Genomic DNA, 14268 nt, shown 5'->3' with positions numbered 1-14268 from the left:
GCTCCACCACTTACCACCTATGGGACGTTAGACAAGTTACTCTGTGTGCATGTCTTCCCATTTCTAAGTGGGATAATAACTCCCCAGTCTCACTTCCCATCCAGGCAAATGCTGCACGTTTAAACTAGCAGCATCTCTCTTTCACTCCCTGGTTCCCTCCTGTTCGCTGGAACTCATCCTATGAAACTGCCTTCGAAGAATACAATCCAACACAGATCCTTTTAGAAAAGCAGGTTTATTGGTCGGGCTGCTCACCAGGACACAGCAACATGAGAGGCTCCCCAGAGCCCACAGGGAACTGTATCTGCCCACAACTCAGGCCCCTTCAGCCCATCAGCACCAAGGAACCTCGTCCCACAATCCCCATCCTACTTCAGCTGATGTGTCTCCAACCATTTGGAAGAGAGAAGGGAACCAAGGGTTGGGGAGCGGGGGGAAGCAAAGCTTTGTGTTGTATAAAAGGTGTGTCCCCAGATTCCCTCCCGCCACCCCTTAAAACAATTAGCTGCAATTTTCTAAAATGCAGAGCAGGGAAGATAAGGCAGAGGATGTGAGGGGAGGAGGGAGCCTTCAGCTCTCCTCTGTGGGCTGTGAGTTGGGGGTGAGGGGGGTGTCCTTGCTTCTGACAAGTCCCCTTTATGGGGGAAGAACAGAGAGACTGAAGTGTCCTGAGAAGAACCTGATCAGAAGTCAGGCCTTTGAACTGGAAGCAGCACCCCTCACCCCAAAGATTCAGGAGAGGAACCCACAAGGCTAAGGAGGTCTTAGCATGTTCTACAGCTTTATGATACTAGCTCTAGGGAAGGATCTTGAGAAGAAACTGCCAGGAGTGAGCCAAGGCTGGGCTGCCCTACACACAGGAATTCCTTACTCTCCTCTCCTCCCCTCCTGCTCTCAATTTGGTGGTCTGGCCTTTAGCATCTGGTCTCTTTCCCATCAGCCTCCCTCCTAACTATAATACCAGCTCTCTGGAGCCTGGTACTGCCCTCTTCTGGGACCCTAATTTTCTGGGCTATGAGAAATGGGTTGCCCATGGGGGCACCATAACCAGTAGAGGTAAGGGGTAAAGCTTACCGCTCTCTTCTTGGATGATAGATTTCTCACACTGCCCTCCCTACTAGTTCTGAAAAATTGTCCTGCCTGCTGTCCTCTGTGAACCCCAATAAGATGGGATCCTTGTCCTGTGTTTCTCCTGCTACTAATGAGCATTCTCTTTTCGCCCATTTGCACCTTCTACTATTTTCCGTTTTCCTTCAGAGCCATAGCCACGTGCTCCTGTGTGCAGATGCATAAACATGAAGTGCCCTCCCTCCCTCCCCCAGCACTCTGCCTAGATCCAGCCTTCCTTACTGGGACCTTTTGCAGACACAGCCTGTGCTAGACCCTCATGTAGGGTCATGGCTTACTCTGCCCTCTCTCCAGCACGGCCCTAGATACTCCCAAAAGCTGCTTTCAAATCCTTCCAGTATGCGGTCTCCCGTGTGGGCAAAGGGCCTCTTCAGGATGCACTCTTCCCTTTCATGGTAATTTTGGCTTTGAAGCCGCCAGAGATCAGAATGAGAAAGAAGAGCTCAGTGAACAGGAATGACAGCAGCCGGGTAAATGTGTGTAGGGGTAGGTGGCGGGGAGAAGGCAGCCTGCCCCAAGCCTGGGCCTAATCACGGAAACGACAGCAATTTCCTCTAGGATTCCCGACTTGGATCCCCAGGATACGAATCACCGACCTCTGCATTTCCACCCAGCCTACGCCTACAGTGGGGCCGTCCATGGTGCAGGCTGCCTCCCCCTCGTCTTAATAGCTGTAAGACTTGGAGGGGGTGCTCGTTGTGGGGAGGTGTTCTCAATTTAGAAACATCTCAGCCCGTTTGGGGCGGAGAGAGAGAGCGAGGGAGAGAGAGAGAGAATGCGAAAGAGAAAGTTCGTGGAGGGAAAGGAATCGGGGCGGGGGCGGGGAGAGGCGGGGCGGCGCGGCCTTCCGGGCACAGCCCCGCGCCCGGCTCAGTCGCTGTCGCTCTTGTCCACCAGCACGGCGTCCGACTCCTCCGTGATCTCCAGCAGCGTGTGCACGTCGGGGCTGCTCCCGCGCAGCAGATCTGCCGCCTCGCCGCGCTCCGCGCCGCCCTCCTCCTCCTCGGCGCCCACCTCCACCATCTCCGTGGCCTTCAGCACCTCCACCTGGCCCTCGCGGATCTTCTTGACGTGGAACGTGAAGGGCGGCACCTTGTAGACCGCGGTCTTGGAGCGCGCGTAGACCACGTGGTCGGGCGTGAAGGACTTACGCAGCTTGTCTCGAGAGGTCTTGAGCTTCTCGCGGCGCTCGGCGGGGACCAGGCGTGTGCCCAGCTTGTTCATGCGCTTCTCCAGGGTGTGCCGCGTCTTCTCCAGGTTCTCCTTTGTCTTGAGGCGGGTCCGCTCCAGGTTTTCACGCGTGCGCACTTTGGTCTTCTCCATCTTCTCCTTGGAGAAGGCCTTCTTGAAGTCGTCCACGCGCCGCAGGCCGCTGCGCTTGATGCGCTCGGCGCGCGACTCCTCGATGACTTCCTCCACCTCCACCGCCTCGTCCGACGACAGCTCGAGCGCCGCCGCGTCCTCCTCCGGCCGCTCGCCCTCGGCCAGCTCGTCGCCCTCCTTCTCGGGCAGCGTCTCCGACTCTTTCAGCGACTTGCCTATGCTCACTTTGGCCGGCAGTTTCACTTCATCCTAAAGGGAGATCAGAGGGAACAGATGAGGGTGGGGGAAGAGCGGGAGAGTTGGGCGGGGACTTGGGGGGACGCTGGGCGAACCCGGGGCCGGGCATTGGCACCTGTGATCCTGGCGAGTGCGTGGTACCAGTGAAATCGGCCTGGACTTCTGCGCTGGTATCCCCAGCGCCTGGCACCGAGCTGAACACTTCGTGAACACTCAAATATGTGTTGAATGAATAGTAAGTAGACCTGAAGAAGGGCAAGGTAACCCACTCCAGTATTCCTGCCTGGGGAATCGCCATGAACAGAGGAGCCTGGCGGGCTACAGTCCCTGGGGTCGCAAAGAGTCGGACACGACTGAGCGACTAAGCACACATACAGAGCGAAGAGGGAACCGAGCTTCGGATCAGAATCTGGCTTCGTTTTCGCACTTCGGTCAAGTATCTCTGCGGCTCTCCAACCCGCTCCTCGAGCCCCGCGACCACCCAGATTAAACCACTTCTTACCCTTTGCGTCCCAGAGATCACAATAGAACTTTGGAAATGGTCAGAGCGCCCTCTGGTGCACAGAGCCCCACACTGCCCGAGCCAGGCCCAAAAGGCTTTGGGCAGTTTGTTTAGTTTGAGCGGTGAGCTCACAGCCGATCTCAGGCGACCCCAAGTAGGGTAACTTGAAGGCAGGTTTATTTTCAAGGGAGCGCGTTTCCCAGACTTCGTATAATTTCAGAAGAACCAGTATTAGGGAAGGGGAGTTAATGACCTCCCCCCTGTCCCCATACGGTTTGGCTCCACCAATGGTCATTCTCCACCGCTATGTAGAAATTGAGGAAAGAGGAAGAAGCTGGCTGCGAGAACGTGTTTTCTTCCCAACCTGGAGGTTTCTTCTGGTTCTGACATCCCTGCCTTGGAATGGAAAGGAGGGACTGTTTTTCTATTCTTGCTTCACCACCACAACCCGCCCCCAACCCCAAACAGGAGCTCAAGAGCCAGGGGTAGGATGGCGAGATCCTAGATCTCAGAGCCAGTTCTTCTCCTGGGAAGACCCAGCACCAGCACTGTTTTCCATTCCGGGAAGATTTTCCAAGATCCTGACTCTGGACCTACATTTCAGAATCTCAGGATCATCTCTCAGCAGAAGGTGGGGGAGATTGAGCACAGAAAGGAAAAGAGGACATAACCCAGAATGGGTTTGTTTTTGGCCCAAAAGTCTCTTCGACCCAGACTCTCTTCTTTAGGTACATTGTACAAAGGAATGATAGGGAATAGGTTTTCTGAAGATCGTTTCACAGAATTGTAAGAAAACCCCATCTGAGAAAAATGAGGCAACATAAACTGACCCCTCCTATAAACACACACAAACACGTACACGTATGTGTTGACTGTTTGGTATCTCTGCACCACCTGCTATAGAAATTCCTTCCCCAGCCCCCAACCTCTTTCCTCTTCCCTCCCATCTACATCCCCACAGAGTTTCCTGGTTTACATTGAAAACTAGGAACACCTCCTCCCAACTTCCTTCCCTCCCTGTCAATATCATTAGCAGGGACAAAGAGGGAATATGCTGGCTTCACCTCTTCTCCCAAACTGGGCACCAGCTCTGCTGGGCACCAAGCCATCTCAGGCTCTCATTACTCAACTACACCTCCCAGCAGGCAAGGTGACCTGGGCTCAGGGCATGCTGGGACTTGTAGTCTCCACCTGCCACAGCTGGCTGGGCCCTGTGGTGGGCATTCTGCAGCATTCTATCCATCCCTCTGCTTCTTATCACTCGCAGAGGCATTGAAGGGGTATTTTCCTCACTCAGTGTGGAAGGGTCTCAGCCAGTCTTAGCAGTCCCTCTGATTCCCAGTTGTACACTTTGGGTCTCCTTGTGCAATCACTTCTCCCCACCTGCTACCAGAGTCCTCTCTCTTAAACAACATTTTAGGACTATCATCTAAACTCCCTGTTACTTCTTAATTCACATCCACCCAGAATTCACTGGCAGCCCTAGCATCAAAAACTGTCAGCTCTGATTTCTCCTTCACAGCCTCTTAGTCTAAAAATCCACCCACACCACCAAAGTTAGGAGAACACTTCCTTTCACTAAAGCTCAGGCAATGTGGATGAATTAAGGGAAGGGTTAAGCGTGATGGGTGGGGAAGAGCCAGGAAACAGTCCCTGCTGCTGGAAAACAGATCCACATTGTCTCTGTGCCCCACCCCAGCATCCCTGATTCTCCCCTCTGCTCTGTCCAACCCCTAAAGCCTGAGCTGGCTGGTTTTCCTGGCCTCTGGCTTCTTAGATAAAGCTTGAACTGTGAACAAGGCTGGAGAGAGTTCCAGACTTCTTGTAGCCAATCTCATCTTCCTATTGCCTGATGAGAGGTCTCAAATACAACATCAGGGAGCAATCCCAGTGAGGGGAGGATTTGGAGTCGTCTCCGCCAGACTAGAATGGGGGTGTGTGTGTGTGTGTGTGTGTGTGTAATATATATATATTATAATATATATATATATGGTGTGTGTGTGTGTGTGTGTGTGTGTGTGTATCGCCCTTCATTGTGAGGCTTCCTCTAGTGCAATGGCTTACACCAGAGGAACTGCTTTCTTGGTGGAAGGTCAGGGGATAGGGAAGAAACCATTTGACCTAAGTCCGAGATAATATCCAGTGAATTGGCCCTGGAGAGGGTATACCACTATGACTTTAGCTTTTTCCCTCCATTAATGGATTTTGTCTTTTCTCCCTGTTTCCAAGCCAGGTTTCCCCTATGACTCACAGCTTTGGAGTGCTGTCTTGGGCCCACCCAGTTGGCCTGTTGCTACAACAACCAGCAGCAGAATCCCAAAGCACCTCCCCCAACCCTGGGCATAGAGGCCGGGCACCCCTGTCCCACCCCTACTTCCCTGGCAGAGCTCCTAAGTCATAGGAGGGGCCTCAGGGTGGCAAGAAGGGAGAGCTCTGCTTGTTCTGTTTCTATATTTTTATTAAACAAAACCACCAGTCCCAACAGGCTTGGTTTCCAGAGTTAGCTTTAATGACCAGGTCTGAACAAAAGCATGCACAGCTTCCATTGTCTACCCCCCACCCCGCCCCCCCACCAAGTACACACAGCTCCCCAACCCAGGAAAGCACCAGTCTGGGATGAATTTAGAGGAGCCATAAGACAGCTCCCAGCCCCTTCCTCTCCTCTCCCCGACCTCACTACATAAACTTAAGCTCCTCTGCCTTAGGAAGATTTTTATATGATTTAATTGAGCACCTACTGTGTGCCTGGTCCTTGGCCAGGCACTTCACATTTGTCAGGGAGAAGGCTCCCTGGGGTAGGGCCTTTCTTGACTTAGAGCTAGCCAGTTCTGTTCCCAACCACTGCCTGGAATGACCAGAGAAGATACTGGAGAGGTCATTCGGAGACCTGGGATCTGCTCAGAGTGTGTCAGAGGAGGGTGCAGACTAGGGGAGAGATGAGAGATAGGGAAGTGTTAAAAACTCAGGACCTCTACTTTAGGTTGTCAGGACAAGGGCGTGAGAAACACTGAAGGCAGAAGGGACCTTCTTTTCTGCTCTAGCATGACACTCTAGCATGTGGGAGGATGTTGCCCCAAAGTGGGTGGAAATTGGTTCTTGGGTGGGGTGTTGGGGGAGTCCATGTATATATAGTATATCTATAGTGTTAAAATTTCACAGGGAAGAGGACAATTAGGAAGAAAAATGTCTAAAAGGACTCCTTAGGAGAATGATCATGTGAAAAAAAAAATGGGCAAACACTGTGCCATAGGTAGGCCAGATCCAGCAAAAGTGTACCTCCTCCTGGCCTCTCTGAGTTGGCAGCTTTTGGGTGCCCTGCCAAAGGCAGGATCTGGCAAACATAACGGGATCTCTTTGCAAAACATTTTCTGGGAAAAAAAAAAACTGGAAAAAATAAGTGTAAGTGTTTTCCCTAGCTGCAGGGAGGGGCGTGGAGAGGGCACAGAACAGACCCCTGGTCTGGGCCTCATGAGGGCCCTCTGTAAAACGGGCCCTCGAGCCAAACTGGCCTGTCCCTCAGGAGGAGGTGGAAGGGGGAGGGAAGGTCTGTCAGAAGCCTGGGCAGGGTTCAGGATGGAGGGGACGCGTGTATACCTATGGCCGATTCGTGTTGAGCTATGGCAAAACATATTGTAAAGTAATTGTCCTCCAATTAAATAAATTAAGAAAAACACAGAAGCATGGATGTTGCAGGCAATCTCATGCGGCAGAAGTGGGTGCAACTCCGGTAAGGTGTCTGGAGCATCTACTATTAAGATGGAAGCCAAGCAGTAGAGGAGCGCCCTTTCCCGTGACCTCCCACCCGATTGCCTGAACATTCCATAATGTGAGTGTTTGCACAGTACCCGTCACCCACTCACAAGGGGCAGTGGCTTAGAAGAGACTGGCCACTCCAGACTGGCCACTGCTAAGCAGTGAGCTGGTGGTGGACTGGATTCATGACATGCCACGCCCACGGCCCCATGTGAGCCAGGAGACCCTAAGCACCCCCACCGGCTGTCGGCTCCTCAGGGGTGGGCAGAGGCCCAGTGGGCTCTGGGTAATAGGGCAGGGTCCTAGGCGTCTGGTCAAAGGGTGGGAGCTCAGGCACTGTCTCAGGCTTCAGGTCAAAAGGCTCAGTCTCAGGCAGAAGATCAAAAGGCACGATCTTGGGTGTGGCCCGGTCTGAGGGTGCATTCAGCTTCTTCTTGGGCTAAGATGAGGAAAAGGGGTTTAAGTGGAGCTTGGGGTGGGTGCGGACAGGTGTGGGAGGAGGAGGCGTTGGTAGGCATGCAGAACTGGGGCTGGTGAGTAGAGGGGAGGGGAGCACACAAATATTAGGATGGAAAGACACCACACTTTCAAGGCTTCATCAAGAGGGCCCTGGAGTGGAAACAGGGGGGACAAACCCAGGCCCGTGAATTAATAAGCACCCAGTCCCATTCTCCCTCTAGAATCTTCCCCAGTCCCATCCTTGGTCTCCTGCCTGCTACCCCGACCCAGCCGTGGTCGTAGAAGGATGCTATGAGGAGTTGGAGTGATGGAGGCAAGAGGCTGCTGGGGGCAGGGAAGTTTTCTAAGAGGCCACTTGTTAGACTCCATCTGAGGAGTCTCCAAGGAGGAAAAGAGAAGGCAAACAACTTCACTGTCTTGAGTCAGAGGCAGCTGATCCCAGTTATTCCCTCAGGCAGGGTGGGCACGGGTGCCGCCCCGGATGAGAGGGCGAGGCATGGAAGAGGGACATCCTGGCTATTTCCCTTTGGCCTAATCCCCACCTCCTGCCTCCCTTCTACCCATCCCCCCCACCCACTCATGGGCTATCAGACACCCAGATGCACAGAGAAATCAGAATCAAAAACCAAGCTAATTTTGGGCATTCCCTAGCAGTCCAGTGGTTAGGGCTTCTCGCTTCCACTGAAAGGGGCACAGGTTCGATCCCTGGTTGGGGAATTAAGATCCCGCATGCCGTGTGGCAAGGCCGAAAAAAAAAAAAAACAACCAAGCCGTTTTAATGACCCATGAGCCTAGGTCCTGAGGCAAGTGCCCACCTTCCCTGTAGGATTCAGGGAGAAGAGAGGAGTGGCAGGGAGGCTGAAGAGAAAGGAGCCAATGTGGTCTCCTCCTGGCCAGAGAGCTCCACTCCGTACACCCTGCACCCCTCCCCTCCACGGCCACTGGGCCCACACATTGCCTCTGCTTCAGCACTATGAGGCTGAGCAGCTATGGCCACCCACCTTAGCCCCTCAGCTAACACTGTACACACACACCCTCACACACACACATTCCCTCATATACACCCTCAACACACATACTCTCACACAGACACACCCTCACACACAAGCCCTCTCACACACACACTGTCACACACCCCCAAACATACCCCCAACACACACACCCTCATACACACACCTTCACACACACTCTCATATGCACACACTCACACACACACCTTCAGGCACACACATCCTCACAAACACACATGCCCCCCCCTCCACACACAAATCTGTCCCAGTGCCAGAACTGTGCAGCTATCTCCCTCAGAGAATGAATAAGCCAGGACTGTTCTTGCTTAGGGCTAGCCTCCCCCCACTCCAATTTCTGCTGCATAGCCCAGGAAAAGAAGGAGGAAGCAAGGAGCAGAGAATATAGCAGAAGAAGGGGGTACACCTGGGCCCTTGCCTCAGCTTTGACCCCCAAGTGCTTGAGTAGCAATAGGTAAGTGACTTCCCCTCTTGGGACCTCAGCTTCCTTCACTACAAAATGAAACAGCTGAAGTTGACTATCTCCAAAGCATCTTCCAGCTCAAAAAGTCTACAGTGACAGAATGATGAACTATTCACAATGGTAGTTCAAAATAATGGAACAAACCACCACTCATCTTTGTGGTTGGTTGCCTAGCAACAATATTCCTTCTCCCTATCAATTGCCCATCTCAGACTTCACTTAAAAAAATCAGAGGTAGGAGTATGATTTCCTTTGGTCTTTAGGAATACCTCCCCATAAGAATATGCTCCCTGTTTTGGATCCACTGGTAGATTTTTGGATTCTCTGGTGGTTCAGACAGTAAAGAATCTGCCCACAATGCGGGAGACTCTGGTTCGATCCCTGGGTCAGGAAGATCCCCTGGAGAAGGGAATGGCAACCAACTCCAGTATTCTTGCCTGGAGAATTCAGTGGACAGAAGAGCCTGGCGGGCTACAGTCCATGGGGTTGCAAAGAGTCAGACACAACTGAGCAACTAACACTTGTATCCAGTGACCAGGAAAAACAACCCAAATTTAGCTTTTTGGAGGAAGCGTATGGAAAACACTCTCCACTAGGCCACCAGGGGGTGAGAGGGACCAGAGCCCCAAGTTGGGATGATTTTTTTGGACAAAAGTGTGGGGTTCTTCTGGAACCAGGTAGCCCTGATTTGCTTTGAGTCCAGGGAGGAGCTATAGTCTGGTTTAGGATTTGAGGAGGAGAAGCCAGCAGGCCCTCACGCCAGCCCTGGTGTCCACCCCTTTAATGCTCATGCTCCACATAAGCCCTTAAATGCGTCTGGTCCTGCCCTCAAGACCTTGGAGCAGGTCTGATGGGTCCAAATGTAGGTCACTAACTGCTTCATCAAACCTACTTCAGAACACGTGTATTTCCATTTTAGCCTCCCTTTCTGGATTCTACAATAACTCTAATAACATCCAAACTAGGATTGGATACTAGGATTAGGAGAATTGGCTTGGGAGAATTGGCTCCTTAATGAGCACTGTTGCTGCTGCTGTTTGGTCACTGAGCTGTGTCCAACTGTTTGCGACTCTTTGGTCTATTGCCCATATTGCTCCTCTGTCCATGCAAATTTCCAGGCAAGAGTACTAGCTAGCTAGTGAAGTCACTCAGTCATGTCCGACTCTTTGCGACCCCATGGACTGTAGCCTGCCAGGCTCCTCCGTCCATGGGATTTTCCAAGCAAGAATACTGGAGTGGGTTGACATTTCTTTCCTGACCCAGGGATCGAACCAGAGTCTCCTGCTTGGCAGGCGGATTGTTTACTGCTGAGCCATCTGGGAACCCCTCCTTACTGAGCACAGACGCTCCTATTTGCATGGGGCCGTAGTTGGCCTGGTCTTCCTGGCAGTTCTTGGTCCACTGACCCCTGGGCTACTAGGATTCACTTCTCTCCCTCACTGGCTGTTGCCTAGTGAGGTGTTGCCTGACAGGATGGGATGCCAAACTGCTGTTTTTGTTTGGGAGACAAGGAGGGAAATGCCAAAGAAGGACAATAATGACTCAGAAGTGAGTTCAAGGTGAGGGCTCTGATATCCTGTGATGGGAGGGGCTGAATTTCATGTGTGTGTGTGGGTGTGGGTGTGGGTGTGGGTGTGTGAAGGGGAGGGATGTCAAATGCAAACTTAACCTGTGAAATCGTTATGCCTAGCAGTTCCCTGAATTTGGGTGGGACCACACAAGGGATTCCCTCTGTTATCCAGCAGGAAAAAGGTGTGGGAAACCAAATGGCCTGATCCCACAGCTGGGGCCTTCCCACCCCTTCACGCTCCCTCCACATCCCCCTTTTGCCACATCATCACCTCCCGCCTCTGCAGTGGGGAACACCACATCCCCTCACCAACTGGAAAACTCACATCATCCCAGGGCAGCCTTTCCCCAGATCTCTCTGCCTGGCCACCCAAACATCCTACCCCCTCAGCCCAACTTTATCATAAATGTTGCTGCCCCCAAGCTTCCCTATTAGGTCTGCCAAGGCATGAGGCTATTTTTACCTCATTCTCTTCCCAGGCCTGCAGGCCTCAGGGAGAAGCAGCCTCTGCTTTCCTCCAACAGCTGAGTACCCCACCCCCTCACCCCCACCTGGAACATCTGCTCTGCAACTCAGGGAAGTTCCGCTGCCTTGGGCCCCACCCCTGTTGCTGGAATTTTTTCCCCCAGAGCTTCACCATGGGTTGGGATCACTTTAGGTATTAGTTATTTCCCCTGTGATTTGGGGGCTCAAGGTCTCGAACTTGAGTCATTCCTCTACCTCAACCCTCTGTCCCCCACTAGCCTTGATGCAATCAAAGCCACCCTGTGATTAAGACCCCCTCCCCACCGTGGATACACAATACACAGACACATAATCTGTGCCAACTGGCTACAGGCAGTAACAGACACGCCGTTGGGCTCTGCACAGAAGTCTCTCAGAATCTCCATCTTTGACACTCCAGTCCTGTGGTCTGGGACATTTTGAATGAGAAGGGTCAACCATCCAAGCCCTTCATGGCTCCCCTCTCCCACACCAGGCTCTGGAAAGAAGATAGAGGGGGCCCACTGTCCCAGAGCCCTGCCCTCTTCTCCTTCCTTTGATGCACCCCAGTGCTAGGCAGTTCTCTTAAAAAATCTCACCCACCCCCTCACCCCCCATTCTGCTTCCACGGAGCAGTTAAATTAAGTAGAAACAATTCTGGGCAAATGTTTTCTATCAGTTAGTGCTATATTGGGCAGGGGGGAAGTAAACTGTTTAAAGGTCGAGTACCTCTTGGGAGGAGTTCCTGGGGGGAGGAGAAAGCGGGGAGCAACCTTGCAGCCTCCTCCCAGCACCTTCTTCTCAGATGAGTGCTAGCTCACTTAAATCTACTGCTCCAGAACTTGCTTGTTTCAATCTGCATTTCTCTTAGCTCCACCACACATCCCTGACGGTCACTCAGAACACAGCTAGGGAGGGCCTCTGAGCTGTCAGTTGAAACCACATCTCTGGGACAGAGGCCCTCTCCCTCGGGGGATGTGGGAAATCGGGCCTTCTTTTTTTTTTCACATTCCCTTCGGTGCGGGGAGGGGAGAGAGGGGACATAGACTAACCCCTCGGCCCCCAGGATCTCACCTCCTTGGGATGGGAACATCAACCAGGACCGAGGGAAGCAGAAACACGAGGCTGGGCACGTTCCCACCCCGCCCAAGATCACCGAGCCCTCGGCTCAGACCCGCCCCTAATGGAATTTGGGCCGCAGAGTGGAGAAGAGCAGCGATCCTGAGATGCCTTGGTTTAGTTGGGGTTAGGATACAAAAACTCCCATTTTTTCTCCAGGCGGGAAGAACCCGGAGAGGTGCAAAGGAAGCAACAAGCTGACTGGGCGGAGCCTGCGGCGCGCCAGCCTCCGGCAGCTTGTCCTCCCGCTCCTCGGCCGCCCCCGCAGGCATGCGGGGTGATTCACCGCGCCCAGACCGCCGGGCCAAGGTGGGGGGTGCTGTCCCCTCCCCTCCACCAGCCCCTTCAGGACACCTCACGCCGCGGGCCACCACCCTCGCGCGGCTGCTTCCAACAGGCCGAGGGGTAGGGGCGCGCCGCGGGCTAGGGTGTCCCCAAAGGCCGAAAATGCCGGGAGGCGGGAGAGGATCGCAGCGAGGGGCGGCGTGGGCGGCCGAGGCCGTTGCGGGGTCCGCGGGGGCGTGCTGGCAGGCGCGTCCCTAGCCTGGCGCAGCCCCCGCGATGCGTGCCTGAGCCCTGAATCACCCGCTATATCTGGCGGGCAGCGCCGGAGGCCCCAAACCCGGGCCGCGCCGCCCGTGTCCGCTTACAGCGGGCCCCAGTGGTCGCCGGACACCCCGGCTCTCCCCAAAACTTTCTCCAAGTAGTAAGACTTTTGACAAGCCAGGTTGGGAACGACCTGCGGGGCGCAGTGTCCCTGAGTCCAGCCCCCTAACTAGGTTCCGCTACGCGTTGGACACCGGAGGTAGCGTCTGGGTGAAGAGCCGCGGTGTGCACCGCGCGCCCCTCTGAGCGCCCCAGGAGCCCTACCCCAACCCACCCCACCCCACTCCTCCCCACCCCACCCCAGCAGCGCTCGTGGAAAGAGGGCGGATCCCCCGAGCCGGGTCAGGCTGCCGCAAGAGCCGCGCCGCGGGCAGGTCTCCCCACCCTGAGCCCCGGGCGGGGGACGCCGGACCTCTGGGCGCGGTCCGCCCGCCGACTCACCTGGTAGATCATGACTTTAAAGTTGCGGCGCCGCAGCAGCTCGGCCTCGTTGACCTCCAGCTTCTTGATCTGGCCGGCCTGGCGCTCCAGGCTGCCGCGCACGGTCTTCACGTTGACGCTGACCTTGCGCACCTTCTCCAGCAACTTGCTCACGGTGTTGCTCGTGGTGGCGTGCGCCTTGCCCAGCTTGCTCAGCTCACCTTGGATGCTCTGCACGGCTCCCTCCATCTCCGCCTGCCGCTCCTCCAGCTGGGCTTGGGTCAGTTGGATCTGGTCGACGGCGCCGATGATTTTGTCCAGAAGGCTCAGTACCAGCACGCCGTTCACCTGGTCTGATTTGATCAGCTCCTCAGAGCCGGCCCCCGACGGCTCCTCGGCCGCCGGAGCCCCCATGGTGGAGGACCCCTGGTCCCCGGCGTCGGGGTACCCGGAAAGCGGCTGCTCGATGATGTGGAGCTGGGTGTCCTCCATGGCTGCCCGGAGCCGTGCGGGGCCGGCCGGGTGGAGCTGAAGCGGGAGCGGGAGACCCGGAGAAGAGGAAGAGCGAGAGAGAGCGCGGAGGAAACTCGAGCCACGTCCGTGCGCACCGGGATGGTGGCCAGAACTCTGGGGCGGGGGATCGGTGAGTTCCCCGAATCCCAGGCCAAACCCAGGAGTCTCGTCGCCCATTGGCTGGCCCGACCCCAGAAAGGGAGGGACCGGGGCAGAAGGGGAGACCGATGCTGGAGAAGGAGGGGCAGCCCAGGGGGACCCAAGAGCCGAGCGCCCCACCCTTCCTAGGATGGTTGGAATAGTTGGAACGGGAGACCAGGGCCTCCGCTGGCAGTGGAGGCGGCGGGAGCGGGACTGGGGCAGAGGAATGTGCGCTTGGGAAGGGAAGCAGGTCCTGGAGTGTTGCTCTGCTTTTCCCTCCCGCTCTTTTGTCTCACCCCGCAAACCCACCTCCGCCTTTTAAGTTCCAGAGCAGGTCGTCAGGTGGGACAGGATATCCTGAAATTACGTGCAAACTATTGTGTTTGCCGGTGTCCCGTTTTAGAGAGGGAAAGGATCTATGGCTTCCACAGCCTTTTCTAAGGGACCTCTGACTATCCACCCCATCAAGTTACCCAGCAGTGTTCGAAAAAGCTTGAGGGGTCCTTTGCCAAGGGAGGGAAGA

General features: G+C 54.8%; 1 protein-coding gene across 1 annotated transcript; it reads right to left on the bottom strand.

Annotated features, from left to right (window-relative positions):
- Positions 1-216: 216 nt before the first annotated feature.
- Positions 217-13992, bottom strand: CAVIN1 (caveolae associated protein 1). Its single transcript, XM_043468398.1, has 2 exons — positions 13113-13992; positions 217-2700 (listed from the first exon to the last, which is right to left on the bottom strand). The coding sequence occupies exons 1-2, from the start codon at positions 13779-13781 to the stop codon at positions 1999-2001; spliced, it is 1371 nt and encodes a 456-aa protein (XP_043324333.1). The 5' UTR covers positions 13782-13992; the 3' UTR covers positions 217-1998.
- Between the last annotated feature and the right edge of the window lie 276 nt (positions 13993-14268).

Source organism: Cervus canadensis, chromosome 1 (genome assembly GCF_019320065.1).
Source record: "Cervus canadensis isolate Bull #8, Minnesota chromosome 1, ASM1932006v1, whole genome shotgun sequence".
Lineage (NCBI taxonomy): Eukaryota > Metazoa > Chordata > Mammalia > Artiodactyla > Cervidae > Cervus > Cervus canadensis.
This window is presented reverse-complemented; position numbering and strand designations above follow the sequence as displayed.

Bases quoted from the DNA above. Each gene is read 5' to 3' on its own strand.
- CAVIN1 (XM_043468398.1), bottom strand. From the start codon at position 13,781: ATGGGCGACGAGACTCCTGGGTTTGGCCTGGGATTCGGGGAACTCACC. The intron at 2,701-13,112 runs GTGAGTCGGCGG...ATCTCCCTTTAG, and splicing joins TTAAAGTCATGATCTACCAG to GATGAAGTGAAACTGCCGGC.